The 18,922-nt window shown below is 41.3% G+C and overlaps 1 protein-coding gene across 2 annotated transcripts in view; it reads left to right on the forward strand.

Moving 5' to 3' along the window:
• TRPC7 (transient receptor potential cation channel subfamily C member 7) overlaps nucleotides 1-18,922 on the forward strand; it is a 72,243-nt gene that overhangs the window by 10,003 nt on the left and 43,318 nt on the right. For both annotated transcript variants that reach the window (XM_027643730.1, XM_027643729.1), the window contains exon 2: nucleotides 639-1,416. In XM_027643730.1, coding sequence (XP_027499531.1) covers nucleotides 664-1,416 — 753 coding nt within the window. In that variant the 5' untranslated portion in view covers nucleotides 639-663. The remainder of the gene's footprint in view (nucleotides 1-638; nucleotides 1,417-18,922) is intronic.

Here is an 18,922-nt window from a genome sequence, read left to right on the forward strand (position 1 = left end):
TTCTGCAGGTTGAGGAACAGCAATTCCAAACACATGCATCGAAGGCAAACTCACGTGTCCTAAATGATTTTAAGTAGCCAGCTCAGAGCATAAAGAACAAGCAAGACCTGATCATTAAGAGACATTTCTAATCTTAGTTCAGGTTATGTGAAATGATGACTCTCCTAGAATATAACCAGCCTTCCTTTGTGGTTTTCCACAGCTTGAGGAACAGCAATTCCAAAAACATGCATTGAAGGCACGCCCATATGTATCTTTAATGATTTTAAGTAGCCAGTAAGCAAGGTTTGATCATTAGGAGGCATTTCTACCCTTATTTCAGATAGTGTGAAATTATGACTCTTAACCAACCTTCCTTTGTGGTTTTCCGCAGGTTGAGGAACAGCAATTCCCTACACATGCATCGAAGGCACACCCACATATATCCTAAATGATTTTAGGTAGCCAGTTCAGACCATAAAGAGCAAGCAAGACCTGATCATTAGGAGACATTTCTAATCTTATTTCACATTATGTAATATTATGATTTTAAGTAGCCAGCAAGCAAGACCTGATCGTTAGGAGACATTTCTACCCTTATTTCAGATAATGTGAAATTATGACTCTCTTCACCAACCTTCCTTTGTGGTTTTCTGCAGGTTGAGGAACAGCAATTCCAAAACCATGCACCGAAGGCACACCACGCTCCGGGAGAAGGGCCGGAGACAGGCCATCCGGGGCCCAGCCTACATGTTCAATGAGAAGGGCACGAGCCTCACGGCGGAGGAGGAGCGTTTCCTCGACTCCGCGGAATATGGCAACATTCCCGTGGTGCGGAAAATGCTGGAGGAATCCAAAACCTTGAACTTCAACTGCGTCGATTACATGGGGCAGAACGCCCTCCAGCTGGCTGTGGGCAACGAGCACCTGGAGGTGACGGAGCTGCTTCTCAAGAAGGAGAACCTGGCTCGGGTGGGGGATGCCCTCCTGCTGGCCATCAGCAAGGGCTACGTGCGCATCGTGGAGGCCATCCTGAACCACCCGGCCTTCGCGCAGGGGCAGCGCCTCACGCTCAGCCCCCTGGAGCAGGAGCTCAGAGACGACGATTTTTACGCCTACGACGAAGACGGGACTCGCTTCTCCCACGACATCACCCCCATCATCCTCGCTGCCCACTGCCAGGAGTACGAGATCGTTCACATCCTGCTCCTCAAAGGCGCGAGGATCGAGAGGCCGCACGACTATTTTTGCAAGTGCAATGAATGTATCGAGAAGCAGAGGAAAGACTCCTTTAGCCACTCCCGCTCCAGAATGAACGCCTACAAAGGATTAGCCAGTGCTGCTTATTTGTCCCTTTCCAGTGAAGACCCTGTCCTTACTGCCCTAGAGCTAAGCAATGAATTGGCCAGACTAGCCAACATTGAAACTGAATTTAAGGTAATTTCCCACTGTGCCTTTTTCCTCGGGCTGAAAATGTTCAGGCTGTTATTGTGTGTTTCACGTGTTTGATCAAATTTTGGTTTGCTGTTTGAGGGGGTAGGGGAGTAAGAGAGACTGGTAGAGACTGCCAGATGTGTCATCTATGCATAGAATCAGATCACTGTCATTCTCCAGTTAATAAATGCTTGGAATGAATATTGCATGTTATAGCAGAAACATCCTTACTTGGAGTTTCTATGTTGTACATTGTGGTTGCTTAGAATCCCAAGTCTGCAACAGGAATAAAACTCAAATTATTCCAAAAATGGAGCTTCATTCCTTGCAAGAAAGGTAAGTCTTTTTAATTGAGCAATCTGTTTTAGAGGGAGAGCTCTAGAACCTGATTTAATGGTTAAGAATCCAGTACATCTAATTCTGTTACAAGGATAAAAGGTATAAATCAAACAATTTTGCTTCTTTATACAATAATTTAAATTGCATTGCATCTTAATGGTTTGGTACTGCATCTATATATGATGAATTTCATGAAAAAAGGGAAAGAGAAACAATCAAGAGATTGTTATGAAATTTATAGTCACGACAAACATAACAGTGGAACTTGCAGAACTCTTACAAGTTATTCAAGATTTCCATTATAATAATGATTTTGTAAATGTCCAATGTCATTTGAATTATTTCTCTAAGCCATTTACATGACATAAATAGCATTGTCTCTCTTTCTAAAATAAATTAGTCATTAAAAACCTCATTTTCAGTGGCTCAGTTATCAAGACGAAATTGTTTTCTGACTCACGACTATTGCACAGCTACAATCATGATCAGTGACTCTGGGGTAATAAAGCCTAGGTTGTGAGTTACCTGGGGTAGGATTCTTGCCAGGAATACATTATTTTTAATTTAGGAAGGTAATTATGTGTTAAAGCATCCATTTCAGGATTTGGGGCTTTTTGCTGTAAAGGACTAGGGAAGAGATTATTCCCCTGTACTGGGCACTGTGAGGCCACACCTTGAGACTTGGGTTCAGTTTTGGGCCCCTCACTCCAAGAAAGACATTGCGGGGCTGGAGTGAGTCCAGAGAAGGGCAACAGAGCTGGGGAAGGGGCTGGAGCAGCAGGAGCAGCTGAGGGAGCTGGGGGGGCTCAGCCTGGAGAAAAGGAGGCTCAGGGGGGACCTTCTGGCTCTGCAACCCCCTAACAGGAGGGGGGAGCCAGGGGAGAATCAGTCACTTCTGCCAGGTAACAAGTGACAGGACAAGAGAAAACAGATTCAAACTGTACCAGGGGAGATTTAGGTTGGATATTGGGAAAAATCTCTTCACTGAAAGGGTTGTCAAGCTCTGGAACAGTCTGCCCCGGGAAGTGGCTGAGTCACCATCCCTGGAGGGATTTAAAAGACTGTGGATGGAGCAGTTTGGGACATGGTTTAGTGGAGACCTTGGTGTGAACAGTTGGACTTGATGACCTTAGAGGGCTTTCCCAACTTAAAGGGCTCTCTGCCTCTGTGCTCTCCAATTCAAAAGTAAGAAGAAAACATATTCTCAGGTTTTGCAATACTTTAGTAACTCTCTAACAGGAAAATAATCCCGAACCACGGAGCTCTTTTGGCAATAAAAACAGGGTAAAACTTTGTAAACTCTTTTTACCTGTGTGTAGCAGAATTGCAACAATAGTTGAAAGGGAAGGTTTGACTTGAATTCAGTCCTAATGAAGCAAATTCCTTGGGTTCAGTGAATCTGATTGCTTGAGTGAGTGTTGCTCCAGTGGGAGAATGTTGTAGGCTCACACCTATAGTTAACGTTAATATCTCATTAATGTTCCAGCTTGTTTTCAGTAGAAAACTACATATTGTGAGCAGCCTCAGTGTTGCATGGCTGTCACTTCTGAGAAGTGTCTTGCTGCAGAAAAATAAATTGATCTCTACCAGAACCCTTCCTTTTGTTCATGGAGCTGCCAGCAGGGTCTAGACTGGCACTGGCAGGGACATGAATCCTTCAGGAGCAAAGCAGCAAGGAAATGTTGGATGGTCTCATGGTGGTTGTATCTCCCCAGCACAGGAAAATGGATGGCAATAAATCAATACCAGAAAAAAAACCAAACAGAAATTAGAAACCCTTTGCCAAATTACTGCATTTCCAGGAAGGTTTTCCAATTCCACTGCCTTATTGGAAGGTTCTGTGCAATGCACATCAACCTGTGGCACTGAAGTACCTCAGAAGTGCCCACACCACCAGTTTACTTCAAAGAGGTTGCATTCCTTTAGTATATAAATACTCCCAAAAATAAGAGATTTCTCAAGATTCTAATGTGTTCTTGCTGTAGCAAAAAAACCCCCTCAGAGGTATGTATTTATGCAAAAATATTTGTCTTTGTTAACATCATCAGTGGGATGTGAAATGGATAAAACAATGGGTTTTTTTCATGGAACGTGGCAATTTGAGAAATTATTTTAAGAAAAGAACCCAATTGCTAAAAATGTGTTTAAGAAGCCCACACATCCCACGAATATTTATTAAATGGGACAAGATCTGGAGGGCTTTTTTGTGTTTAAAATAGTGCTTTCCTAGAATTTTTATCTTTTAATTGCTAAAGTTCCATTATTACAATTGGCATGGAACAGATTCATAAAATTATCGCTTGGGATTATTTAAGAACATTATTTAAGAACAATATGCAATCGCAGCAACACAGTTCTCAGGAAGTACAAGGAGTCCTTGAAGTGGAAGGACACAAGATTTTAATAATGTAGGTGGACAAATAGTAATTTAGTAACCTCTGAAGAAACTCCTGGCATGAGCTAATTAAAATATAAATGCTGTGCCTCTCCCTGCTGCTTGCTGCCCTAAATATCTTATGCAATAGCACCTTCCTGCACATCCAAATGAAAATGCATGTGCTGTGTTTTTTAGAGAACATGATTTTTTTAGGCAAGTTGCCTCTTTACATGTATGAAAGGTGAAACAAAACAGCCACTTTGAAGGAGAAAAGTTACATCAGTTGTGGTTGGCCACAGTTGGAGAAAGACTCCAATGAAGATTTCTGGGTGAAAATCAATTTATCCATTAATTTTTTTTTTGTCAGTAGAAGCTGAATAGTTTGTCCTCACCCTAAGTTGCTGAGATTCAGCAATTACCCTACAGTTCTAACAAAACAGCTTCGCAAAACGTTGCAAAAAGGTTTTCGTATCAATTGGAGAAAAAAGCATTGCTATGATAGCTTTGAAAGGAGTCTACAAGAAATAAATAAAGCCCTCTTTCCCAAATTAAGATGAAAAATGTGACATTGGCTGTTTCTGCTGAAAATACTGTCAATGTGATTACAACTCATGTAGAAATGGGGTGAGTAGGAAATCTCTGAGGGATGGATTCCTGTCATTTCAGGAAAAAAGAGAAGTAAAAGTCAGAGTCCTGTGTGTGTTTGCAGGTCTTTGTGCCATGATATTGTTCTGGAGTGGGAGCATTCCAAGTTGAAAAAACAATCTCAATTAAGTACTTTGCCATTTTTATATATCCCACTCCAAATCTCAAAATTAGGAACCAATTCATGACTTTCTCTCTCTTTCCAGTTTTCATTTTGTGTTTAAAGAAAGCATCAACCAATATCCACTGGAGCAAGGGCAATACAGACTGGGAGCTGATTTAGTCCACTGGATTATCCCTTCATCTGTACTGCCCTTGGAAAAAGGGAAAGAGAGGAGAACCTTCCATCCTGTGTGGATTGGAGGGTTCCCAGTGACCAATCTGCAGACTGCAAGAACAGCTGGGTGGGAAACTGAGGGGTGCATTTTAATTAAAAATCAAAAGTACAATTAAAACAGAAATACAGGACAAAGATAATGTTCTTTATAGATTCCCATGAAGGGTGGAAAACAGACATTAGGGTAGTGATTAAAATATGAAGGTGTTTTGAGGGAGAACACATTGAATGACAGCCTGGCAGTGCCCACAGGGGAGGAATTCTCCCCTCTCTTTCTCTGTGTTTTACTCAAATAGAAAAAGAAATAATCTGTGTACACTCCAATTTCTTTCAAAGTTGGCAGACCCTGGGCCTGAGTCATAAAGCAAATAATCCTTCTGTCATGTACCAGTGGGTTCTGTTTGTTTTGCTCATATAAATAAGCTTGATGTCACTTCCAGTATGAATAGCACAGCCAGGATTTGTCCCTCGGAACAAGTCATCACCCCTGAGCCAGGTTGTGAGAATTGCTCTCCTCTCTGGTCCAGAGAAATCCATCTTCCCCATGTCAGCTTGGGATGCAACCATATGCAGATGTCTCCAGTTACCAGCTGTTCCCAGCCAGGTGACTCATTTCTAACACTGCAATATTAGAAGCACAGTCAACACAACCATTTTTATATGTCTGTCAAAACCCTTGGGGGATTGAATTTCTAGCAACCAGCCTGCAGGGAATGCAGTAGCAGGCTTGATATTACAGTCCCTGCCCTGGAAAGGGAGTGAAACTCGGAATAACAGCTCTAATTCCTCTTCCTAAAGCTGTGACCGTGGACTCCCATTTCTGATGAGATCCCATTCCACTCCCAGGTCTGTTTTCCAGCCTTGCATGCTCTCAGATTGGACCCCACGCTTGTGTGTGTCAGGAAACATCCCTGTGATGAGGAAAGTCAGCCAGTTCATTCATTCCATCCAGACAAATCAAATTAGAGACTCGCAATGGAGGCTTAGAACAGATCTCACCAACCACAAAAGTGGTAAAAAAGATCTCAGCTCCTGTTGATTAAAATATTACTGAAGGCAGGATTCAAACCACCACCTGAAGACATAAGGGGTGTGGTCTTTGTTTTCCAATCCCACCCACACCGTCAGTTCATTTACTACAGTGTTACATGTTTTATTTCTAAATTATCTGCTTCTTGCTGTCACTGTTCTTCTAACTCTTGTCCTTTCCCTAAAAGTTGTTGGGATACAGAAGCAGGTCCCAGCTGAGAGGCTCTGTGGGTAGGTGACCATCACACCCAGGTGAGGCTCAAATCCCTAAATTCTCATGATGCTGAATTAGTGGCAAAACTGGAGACTCCATGGCTTGTAGCTGTTAGGGATGATCTGTCACTTTTGCTCCAGTAAGTCAGTCCCAACTTTTTTCCTACCTATAAATTGTTAACTTCACAGGATGTGCTTAGCTTAAACTTCTTAAGAGAAATGACCTTGGCAATTTTCTGGGTATTTCTGGCTTCGTGCTGGAAGTTAAAAAATATTAGACTGCTCTTTTTTTAAACGAGTGATAAGAAACAGGAAATAGCAGAAAATATTGAGAAGCAAAATAGTAGAAAGGGAAAATACTTTGGGAGAATGGAGGATGGCAGTGGACTTGGAAAGAGAAAATTTCTTGGAAACCACCAGCAGGGCTACACTTAAAAACTCTACTTAGAACTCTGCACTTAAAAACTCTGCTTAAAACTCTGCACTTAGAAACTGTCCCAGACTGAACACACTCTCAGATTTGTTTGCTCTCAGGACTGACTGGTGGGAGACAGTGCCTGTAGCTCATCTCCCATTAAACCCAGAAATTGTTGTGGGAACCTCCCTAATTAGCCCCATGGACACTCCTGTGAATCAATCACTTAATTATCCTGCTCTACCTCATTCTTCCTTGAGTGATCCTTTAATCCCTTCATAATCTCTGGCCTCAACATGCTCTCTGGCAGACATTTTGCTTCTGATGTATTTGGGAATACTTTTATGACTCATATTTATTTGTTCAAACAGCTGCTCTTTGAGGCTTTAGTGGTCTTATATGGCCTTTGTTTAGATTTCCATTTAATTTTCAAGAATTTCTGGTTTTTTCTATTTTTTTCTTCCAGGCAGTTTTTTTTATTTTTAAAAAAGATGTCTTTTGACTCATGCAACTTCTTGTCCTTGTTTCACTTAGCTGGGTTTGAGGAGGAGAAGACAGAAGGGAATTTAAGAAATTTGGTCTGATAGGCAGAATATGTTCATTGCCTTTTACTACTACTGTTTTTATTTTCTCCTGCACAACCATCACTTACCTAGTACCTGTTTGGAAAATGAAGCATCACCATTATAAATACCTGTGAGTATACAAACAGTCACTAGTCCCAAGTGATAGTTTTTTGGATATGAACTTTTCCAGGTCAGTTTTTAGGGAGAACATTATTTTTTTCTTATTGATGGACTCAAGGATGTGGTTTGGTGTTAAAAAAAACCCCTGATCTTTTTTTTTCCCCTCCCACTGCCTTGAAAACACGTGCATTTAGAACCTATGTTTCTTTTTTTTTCAATTTTCACTTGTGGAAAGCAAATGCATAAACAGGTACGACCAATTACCCAGCTCATAACAAGGGAAAGAATCAAGTCCCAGTAAAACAGGAAAACAAATTTCCTATTGTTAGAAGGTTAACTTCTTGTTGGAACAAATTAGGTATTAAAATAAGAGAGGAAATGAAAAGCAATAATGGAAATAGCCTGGGAGAAGAAGAATATATTTAAACCTTATAGTGAAACTGGTGTTTGGCTCAGTGAGTGGGACTCATTCTGTACTTAAGGAACTCATTCTCTAGGCTGTTCTTTTTCAGATACAAATTCACTAATAATAGATGCTGCACTGACTTTGTCTTGAGAGCTAAATTAATTAATTGCAATGTTTTGCATGGATATGCAGCAGAGACTGTGGAAAAAGGACGTAGAAAATCCTTCTGGTCTTAAAACCCACCAAATCTGCGACTATTTTATTGTTCTCTTTAAATATTTATACATTAAGAAATATCCTTTATGTTTTGAGAGCTGTTGTTGTAAGTGGTTTTTTTTTTGTGGTGTGATTAAATCCTCTTCTGCCTGGCACATTGCCCAAGCAAAATGGTTTTCAAATGTTGCAGGGGAAGAAAATCTCCAAAGCTTTTCAGAGGGGTACAGAACCGATGTCAAAGCTGAGATGGCCTGGAGCTGTCTTGAAAAAAACAGATTTGTATCTCTGTGTGGGGAGGTATTTCAGCATCTATCTGTGTCTATTTGCAGTCAAGAAGAGTAACAGATGCTGTGATTTGTAGTGAAAGGTATAACTCAGCATCTACAATCCACAGCTGGAAAAAGTAAGATCATTATTCATGGAAGTTGTAACCCTGGGACAAGCCACTGAGTAGTCACATAAAACTGGGTAATGTCCACTGCCTAAATGTTTAATCTACTTTATGAGTGGCATTGTTGCTAAAATCTTCCAGCCAACTTTAGTCAAAAAGAAAAAAAAAAAAAGAAAACCTCTTTAAAAGTTGCCAAAGTACTTTCTGCAGAAAAAATGATCTCTTCACTTTCCCAGGGGAACCAGCCCATGTCTCTCTTTTGAAAGAGTGGAGGGGAAAGAAGATTCTTTTAGACATCAAAGCATAGACAATGCATCAGTGCAAGAAAATTTAATAGTTTAATTAATGCCTTAAGGGTTTTGGTCCCTCAAAAGAAAATAAGAAAAAAAATTGGAGGAAACTTTTGGCATTTGGAGATGGTAAGACAGATGCAACCCTGGAAATATTTGACCCTCCCAGAGAGTACAGCTGGGATACTTTTGTTTCCTGTGATGCTGCTGCAAGTGAGATTTTTGCCAATGCCAGTTTGCACACCATCAGTGCAATGTTTACTGCCTTTTACAGCTCCCTGGGAAGTAATTTTTAGTCCTGCTCAGTTAAGGATGAACAACATTGCAACTGCAGCACTTAACAACTTGGTGCTTCCAGCTTGACTGAACACAACATCCCCAGAGCAGGATTGCAGTTCAGGGGAGCAGCAGACATGATCATAAAAATGTAAAATAACATGGGATCCCCTTAGAATCATTAATGGGACAACAGGTGGGTTCACCAGCTCGGTGGGAAGCGGAGAGCAATGGGAATGTGTCACCTAAGGAAGCAGCAGAGCTGTTTGAAAGGAAAGACCTGTTGGCCCTTTCCATCCCAGTCATTGGATCCTCTGCAATGAGAACAGAGCTCCTCTGGCTTTGAGCTTGTCCTTGCACACCCACCATCCTCCTGAGAGAATTTTCTCAACATGACACAGCAACACAATTCCCCCCCCCCCCCCCCCCCCCCTTGGCCAGAAATGGTACCAAGAAGGGCCCACCTTATAGAAGACACTTGTCAGAACTCTAAAATGCAATCACTGGTGAGGAAAAGAGGCAGGGGAGGCTGCTCTCACTCCTGTAACATCAGTCCAATACAATATTGGTGAGCTTTGTGTTTAATTAGTGACACCAAATGCCCAAGCATTCAGCTGGTATCAGCACTGGGGTTTTGGGAATAGTGAAGAGCCGGGAGGTTTATGTGAGCAAGATGACTGCTTTCCAAAGAGTGCTACTCACTGTTCTGTGAGCATCTACTGGAACTACAAATGAGCATAATTAGGATGATTGCTCCAATAGAATAATAATGTCAGATCAGCAGATGGAAGGATGGAGCCAGGTACGTTTTTCCAAGGCACTGCAGGAAATTAATATCATATTAATGAATGTAAACCAAGTAACACATTCTGAGGATCTCAAGTCTGACATTAAAGAGAATGCAGATGGGAAGTGATTTAATCTCTCACTCATTGTGTTGTTAATTGTTGTTGGTGTAGATAATTATAATGAACTCATGTTCACTGTGTCCAGGCAGACTATCCAGTGAATTGTGGTTAAACAGGAGTGGTATACAAACAATTTTATATTGCTACAAAATGCTGCTAGGTTCTACAGTATTTATGGGGTTATTTTGGCATTTACATGGTAAAAAAATGTCAATTTTCTGGAATATAATTTGTTGCAGGAAATTTTTCACCAGTGCACCATGGAAATAGCTCATTGTCAAACTGATTTCATTCTCACTGTCCAAACTCCAGGATCCGAACTCGTTTCAGAACAGAGAGATATAATTATGTACTTTTTATATTCATATTTCTGCTCTGGAAAGTTCTGCAGCATGACTTCTAAGTCTACTCTTCTTAGAGAGAGGCTGATTTCCATATGGTCAGGAGTGCTCTGTGCCAGGGCTCTGCAGCTGGGATCACATTTTTCCAAAGTGCTTGGTTGCTGCTTATGTGCTCTGGGGACCAGATTTTCATCCACTCTGATGCTTGTGACTGGTTCTATGAGGAGCTGTTCTTGCTGGACGTTGAGAACTGTGATAGTTGGCTGTTTGAGACCTGGAAAACCTATGGTTATTTTAATTATCCATAAAATTTGCATCATGGCTTGCAGTTAAGGCAGCATTCACTTGCAGGACGGATTTAGGAGGAGTCTTTGTCCTGATATACACGTGCTGTTTGTAGCCAAAATTCCCATGAGAGAAGGGACTCACAGCACCTTTGAACATATAAATGTGTTCCTTAAGCAAGCTGCAGGTGAAGCTCAGCTTAGGGGAAAAATGAAGCTGTGTTGAGCAAAAAATTGCTTTGAATTTGAATCCATTTTTTTCCCACCTGATTATCAGTAAACATAGATTTCAGCTGAGCTGAAAAGAGGCCCACAATTGAAGGAGAGCACGTAATGCAGTTAGTGCAGTGAAACTATCTATTCCATCTTAAATTGTATAGGAAATGGAAATCCTCCCCAGTGGAGCTTGTAACAGACAGATCAGGAATGTAATAAATATGGGAAAATGTCAGGGAGGAAAAGCGTGGATGGCATGTGGAATGAAGAGCTTGGCCCAGAGGTAACTTTTGTGCTTTGCTACATCTGTCACATCAGAGATACAGAACTACCTGAAAGGAGGTTGTGGTGAGGTGAGTGTCGGCCTCTTCTCCCAGGGAACAAGCAACAGGACAAGGGGAAAAGGCCTCAATTTGCACCAGGAGAGGTTCAGGTTGGACATTAGGAAAAATTTCTTCACTGAAAGAGTGACTAAGCATTGGCAGAGGCTGCCCAGGGAAGTGGTGGAGTCACCATCCCTGGATGTGTTCAGAAAAGGAGTAGACGTGGCACTTTGTGATATGGTTTGATGGGCTTGGGATGTGAGGTCAAAGGTTGGACTCAATGATCTTGGAGATCTTTCCCAATCCTAGTGATCCTATGAGTCTATGATTTGCTGCTCACTGTCTCATGTGGAAATGCTCTGTTGAAGGCAGAATAGGTGTCAAGAAAAAGTTCACCCCAGCTCCTGCCCTCATGAAATGCTCCTGGGCCAAGAGGGATTCTTTCTGCATGATGATAAAAATAAGGCTGAAATAAAGGTTCTCTTTGTGCAAGGGGCATTTTTGTTTTTAAAAATGAGAAAAGCTGTTTCTCAGTGTTTTGTCCCCACTCAAGGAGCCAGCAGATATTTGAAAATTATGGAGAGGGATTTGGAGTCTTGCACTGGATGATCACGAGCTGAATTTTACTGTTGACGTGAACAGATCCTAAACTCTTCTTCAACAAGCAAATTGGCCAAGTATTATTTCGAAATGTGTGGTTTGCACTTGAGAAAGAGAAGCTGTTGACAGGACACGGGGAGAGAGACCCTCTCCTTCACCAAATGTGTGTATTCCCTATATTGTGCATGCCAAGCATTCAGTTGATACCTCAACATAGCCTGTCCTGTTTATGTGACATCCAGGGACTTGATAGTTTATCTTCTGAAAACAGGTGTTTCAGGATAAACATTCAAATGAGCTTAGGAAAATCTGCAAGAAAAACAAAACCCACCTTTCACTTAGCTGAGGAATCAGAAGCATGTGGCTTATTTTTGATGTGTGCTTGAAAGCCAGCTGAGGTGACAGGAAAAAGAACATCGAGCATCAAATGCCATCTCATGCTGAAAAGCTGCCATGCCAACCTCCAGGTTTGAAATGCTCTCATTTAAAAAAAAATATTGTCAAGCAACATAATTTCTGTTCCAGGTTGATTAAACACCTTCAGAGGCTTGGAATAGGGTGTTAGTTCTCTGCTGAATAGCACTGATGTTTCTGCACACACGTGTGCTCTGGAGGTGCTTGGGGCTGGTGCCTTTCAGGCTGAAGGTGACATTGTGGGGAAGGAGCAGAGGAGATGGAGGTGTTTTTTTGGCAACTTCTTAGGTACTAAAAAAAAAGATTGTACTCTGTTCAGGTGGGAACTTTAGATAAGGTAATTGATCCAATAATTTCAGTGTAGGGAGATTTCACAGGTAAAGAAAACTTATTTTAAGTTTCAAATAGTAAAAAAAAAAATCAGTATAACTGATACAAAATGTTCAGAGTGGACTGATTCTGAAATTTCTTATGGTAAGGAATCTAAAACTTTGCTTAAAGAGGAATTGTTTTCAGTCTCAGTCCTTAACTTTCTCCTACGAGTATTTTAATGGATTCCTGCCTTTACATCCCCAAATAATCCATCCATTGACTTTAGATTAGAAAAAAAAAAAAGAAAAAAAACCAACAACAACTTTTAAAGGAATTGTTTCAAGGGGATATCAAAGTAAAATATTTTCCTTTTCCAGTGTTTTTATTGATGGAAAGAGCTTCCTAAATTTATCCATTGGTTTTGGTCCCAGAGGAGATGCATTTATCACAAAAATGAATAATTTTCCAGAAGAAATTACTGGTAGAGTTAGTAGATTCATTACAGCCAGAGCACAGATGAGTAGAAATAAAACAGGGAGGTGCAAATGTCTTTTCTACTGCTTTTGACAGTTCTCACTTTAAAGCTCTTGAAATGTTCTTGCTGAGGATTACACACGTGCCTGGACCTGCAAATGATGCTGTAAAAGCTCAGTAACAAATTTTAAGGGATTTTCTAACTCCCTGAGTGAAACCATTAACAGCATTTCGGCTACTTCTTTGTGGATTTGATATATCTACCAGTCAATTGATATTTTACCAGGTATGAGGTGAAATCCAAAGTCAGTGGTTTGATTGATCCCTTACTGCTCTGTCCCCTTGGTGGAGGGAGATGTCTCAGAGATGAGCTTCTGCAGTGCCTATGAAGAGATGAATTGCAGCTAGAAAGCTGAGGAGAAAAAAGGGCCACCAAAAAGAAAAGTTTTATGGTAAATCAGTCAGTGCAACTGCCACTGAAACGATGCAAGAGATGTTGTTTTCACAGCTTGTGGAAAGTCTCATCATTTTTGGTCTTCAATCAAATCACAAATTGTTTTTGAACAAAAATTGTTTTCTGGGCTTCTTTGGACAAAAATAATGTCAGCACAGGCAGAGCTCTGTTTTGTCCTTGGGCTCTTTTATTGGACACATCTCTCAGTGTCTCCTGACGGGATCTGAACTCCCCTTTGCCTGGAGGCCCCTCTGCTCTGCCAGGCCTGGCACTCCAGAGAACAAACCACTGCCATGTTTAACTTGGCTCCAGTTAGGTGGGGCCAAATGGCTTGGAAAGCAACAGAGACACACTTTGGAAACGTCAGACTCTTGCACATGAACAGATTGCTTGTTATTCTCGCTGGAGATGAAGAAGTCAAGGTCTGGATCATTCCACAAACGAACCAGGGCGTCTGTCCCTGCTTCCAGACACACTGAGCAACCCGAGCAGAGAAATGTTTGGAATGAGCACTTGGCTTTAAATTCAGAGACGTGCCCACTGGGTATGACACAGCACCCCCTGAGCTCCAATCACTCTCTGATGTGCTGCCACTTAAGGAGCGAGAGAACATAAACCAACTGGATGTGCTCTCTGGAAAATTAACTGTACAGTCTCGGCACAGTCTGTGCATGTAGGCATCTAGTCTGGAGACAATAGAAACACACTCAGCTCTGCTCAGAAGTGCCAGCAGTGAGTGCACAGTTGGCAGAGCTCTTTGGGAGGTGCATCTCAGAGGATAACAAAGCTGCAGGAGCAGGATCAGTGCAGGACCCTTTCCTGTCATCTTCTCTCCTTGTCTTCCCTCCCACAGGCCTTGTGCTTTTTTTTCCATTCCCAAACATATGGCCAGTCACAGACAGTGTAAATACCCAGAAGGAAATTTGTCCTACAGCTTTTCTCTACCGGCTTGTGCGTATTTCACGTGGTATCTAATTGGTAAATATTTATAAGCATTTTGAATATTTGACATGATGGTTTATTTAACAATTTCATTTCAAATCTAGCATATAATATTTTTGCTTTCTTCTCTCCCTCCCCCCTCTTTCTCTCAGCTTTGTTTTCTTTCTACAAACATTTTTATTTGTGGGAGTTTTCTGTTCATATTTACAGAATAATTTCTCCATATTTTTTTTCTTCTGCCTCTTCTCAAAATGCTAATCTAAGCAATGCAATATTTCTCTCCTTGATATGTGTGTATGTGTGATGTAGATTAAATACAAAGAGCCAAGAGCTTGAGAAAACATAAAAAGAAACTGTGCAATGTGCCTGCAGCTTTCATTTGCACAGCAAATTTAATGTTAACCAGAAACACCAGACAGGTTCTTGGTCTTACTTTTTCTTATTTCACTTAACTTTTTGCTCAAACCCCATCCCTCTGACCCGAAACAGCTATTTTCTGAAAAAAATCTGATTGGTTTTGAACAGATGTGGAGACATGACAGAGTTCATTTAGAACATAATCAACAGATAATAATAGGGTACTCGGAGAAATGGCAGTGAATGACAAGCACCATCAGCCTTTTCAAAACAGCAAAATTAGACATTTTTAACTCCACATGCACAACAGTGTTAGAAGAAGCAGGAAATGACTAATTTGGAATCCTTTTCTAACGTTCCAGTTTTTAAAAAATGATATTGTAACATTCTCAGGCATTACCCCGAGCCCACTCTACTCGCTGCCTCTATTGGAAATCAAATTCTGGTCATGTGTTATTTGATGTTATTTGAAGCAGACTGGCTCTCTGGAGTACTTTAGTTGTATCCTTCATCTTCCTCCCTGAGGCCTGGCAGTGCTCAGCCTGTCAGGATGAGGCCCCAGCATCCCTCATGTGTGATTTGCAGTTTTCATTCCTGTAAAGATCCATCTGTTTTATGAACCTCATAATGCTTCTCTAATGTGGGAGCTGGTTGGGGCCCTCAGGAAGGTTTGGGTTGTTGTGGTTGCCTGTGTGTGGTTTTTCAGGGCTGACAGAAGGACTGAGTTGGAGTTTGTGTCTCCAGCCCTGGATTTCTTGTTGTGGTACAACTGGTGACCTCCACTTGCAACCCACTGTGTCCAGGCAGCAGATGGTTCTCTTCAAGATATATTTAGACCAGGAGGGCCATGAAGTGCCTGGTTTAGGGGCTGAACCTGGCTGGCAGGGCAGTGGGGAAGTGGGGACTGTCCCTTTGCACCCCAAGACATAGTGGCCACCAACCCCTCCATCTCCTGGCAGAGCCACGGGGCCCTCAGGGCTCTGATCTTCAGAAACCTTGGTGCATCAAGAACCTCATAGAATCACAGAATAATCTGAAGTGGAAAGGACACACAAGGATCATCGAGTCCAAATCCTGGCCCTGCACAGGACCATTCCTAAGAGTCACACCCTGTGCCTGAGAGCACTGTCCAAATGTTTCTTGAACTCTGTCAGGTGCTCTGAGCCTCTTCCAGTGCCCAAACACAGTCTGGGGGAAGAATATTTTTCTAATACAACCAACCCTACCCTGACACAACTCCAACTGTTTACTGGTCATCAGTATCTGGAAGTATCTGGAGGTGCATCCTTGTTCTCCTCCTCTTCCTCCCATGCCTCTCTAACCTTGCCCTGGGACTGCAGCCTTCTGTCCTGTGCCAAAGTGAGCCCCACCACTGTCCCAGCACTCCTTTGTGCAGGGAATCCAGGATCTTGGATGCTTCCAAATATGTGTAATACAGGCAAACATGTGAAAAACACAGTGCTGGCACGTACAGCAAGAGAGCTTGGATGCTGCTTGTAAATAAATCTTCTTGGCTTCCTTGAGATTGTCACCGTGTGTCACAACTTGCAATTCAGTATTTTAGGTGCAGGTACACAAATCCACCAAAAATACACCTTCAAACCAGGATCAGGAGAAGCCTGCCTGTCAGTCCTCTGCTAAACTTGGTTTTTAGGGTAAAGATACAACCAATAACAAGCTTGAAGAGAGAAGTACACTGACATGAGGAGAATCCTGAGTGGCTGTGCTCTCACTGTCAGGCTGATCAGCATTTTCTGTGCTGATTGGGAGCATTACAGAAGCCAGAACAAAGAAGACAAATGCCTTTGTAAAAGGGATCATCAGAAGACACAGCAGGTTCAGTGATCATTGAGACTTGTCTTAACACATGAGCAGTCTCCTGAGAGCAGTAAGCTGTTCTTCTGCTTGGCTGCAGAATTGCTTGAAGGCACTATCTTTTATTTTGTTTTATTTTATTTTATTACTATTTTATTTTACCTTATTTTATTTTATCTCATTTTATTTTATTTTATTTTTTATTTTTTCTTTCTACAGCCTTTATGTTGGGTAGATTATATGGCTATTTGTGTCTACTTAAAAATCAGAGTAAAAAACTTCGAATGGGGAAATCATTCATAGCCTCTGCAAATTTACAGAACCAGTAAATTTGGAGATGGGAATAAAGCTGGGTCTTGGTGGAGTTTGGTGGAGTTTGCCAGGTGGGAACCTGCCATTTACAGTTGCTTTAGAAGCACTTTTCTAGGTGCAAACTAAACTGCTTTCCTTAAAGGAAGAGGAAAAATAATCTGAGCTATACTTGCTAGTTACTCAGGTGATGTGGAAGTGGTGATGAGAATTCCCTGAAATGTGCTGGTTGAGAGATAAGCTTGTGAAGTTTGCAAACAGAACACAGAGAATGGTACTAAAGCTCAGCAGAGTTCTCACCCCTGTGTTTTTTTTAATGTTAATTAAGCATCTCCATTACCTGTGGCAGGTAGGCATTTCATTCACAGCCTGCATCTATTTTCAGATCTATCTATGCTTGGAGTCCTTTACCATTCCTGGGGTTATTTTGAGGCTGATATTCCTGTTTGGTCATATGTTCTCTCAGGGAACAGGCAAGCTTTCTATTTATTGAAATTAATCTTGGTGTGGGGAAGATTAAAGCCTGGAATTGATTTGAGAGGAGCACTTTGAAGCCATAAAGTACAATCTGTCTCTCATTTCCATTTCAGATCTCGCTTCACCCCACATTTGAAAACATTCACTCTACAAACCCTGTCTCACAAAATGCTCAGGTACCAGATTTAGATGCAGATGAACCATCATTTTCTGAACCATAAGAACACCTTAAATCTTAGTGCACTAACTCAGCACATTTATAGGATCCTTGGTGCCCCTGCTTCTGCAAGGGGCATTCACCAGGGTAAGGATCTGCTGATTGTTCTCTCATGTCTCCTTTTAATGAGGATTTGAAGTTCTTGCTGCTCTCCATTAACAACAAAATTAGAACATCCAGGCTGATCAACGGAGGAAAAGGGGAACCAAGGTTTCAACCTTTTTGCCAGATAACATCCAAGTTTCACCTTGCAGAAGGTCTCAGCACTAAAGCAAAGGTTATTCCCCAGCTCTGCTCCTCAGGCCCTTCTCCTGAACCCCTCAGAAATGACATCTTCTCTTTTCTGCAGAACACTCTCATCCCAGCCCTGAGGGGCTGTTGGTTCCCTGCAACTATTCCATTGCTCTGTGCCAACTGAGACAGTTCTTCCCAACCTTCAGCAAACAGGACAGCATGGAAAGCAAAGTTGGGACACACCCCCACAGAGTAGAATCAACCTCAAACCTACGGCAAAGTCATTCAACCAACCCATTTAAAAATTCATTATCAAGAGCATCTCAGTTCTGAAGGGGAAAAACCGTCCGAAGAGGTTCAGCTACCTCTAACAACATCATATTTTAAAGTGTGCTGTTAATTATTGAATGTTTGCACAGTACTTTGGGAACTTTGTCTAACAAGGAAGGCTGATATGTTGCTATGTATAAATGATAGAATTAATAAAATAGAAAACATAGAAGCACAAAGCCAGGTTACCCTTATCACTTCATCAAAGCCAGGTTTAACTATCTTCTTTTTTTGGCTGCTGGCTTAATTAGATAAGCTGCTGAATTTAATTAACTCATCAAACCTAATTTGAAAAGATCTCTCAAGTTAGTAAGATCTTGTCTTATGTTTGTTACTTCTACTTGTTGCATTGAGCCTTTAATATCACCATTTTGTTATGATATTAGTGGTAGCCTTAATCGTGTTCTAATTTACAACATTTACTCAGGTGGTGGCACTTACCTTGTTTCTTAAGTACCAACGTGAAAATCAATCACAATTTAATTTAAGGCAGTGAAATCCTTCTTCTAATCCTCTGTCAAGTCAGCTACAGGTTAACTCCTGTCCCACAAGTGTAATTTGGGTTTGAAAGGTGAAATTATTTAATAGGAAATCATATTGAGTTTCTGAAGTCCCAATTCCCAGAGAATGCTGTGACACAAAGATCCTCTGGGTGCTCTTTTGGGACTGTTTAACCGTATTCTAAGGTAATAAATTTGAGGCTGAAATTGGTATTACAACTACATAATTCATTTGAACACACATCTGTGTGTGATGCTCCAGCTTGTTGTACGAGTCTGAAACTTCTAAAGACAGAATTACTAGGAAAGAACCTAAATTGAAATATCTGCTGTATATTTTAACCAGTTAGCAGGACCTTTCTTTTTTTTTTGGCCAGGGTTT

This window comes from Corapipo altera, unplaced genomic scaffold (assembly GCF_003945725.1).
Source record: "Corapipo altera isolate COAL_440 unplaced genomic scaffold, ASM394572v1 75, whole genome shotgun sequence".
Taxonomy (NCBI): Eukaryota; Metazoa; Chordata; class Aves; order Passeriformes; family Pipridae; genus Corapipo; species Corapipo altera.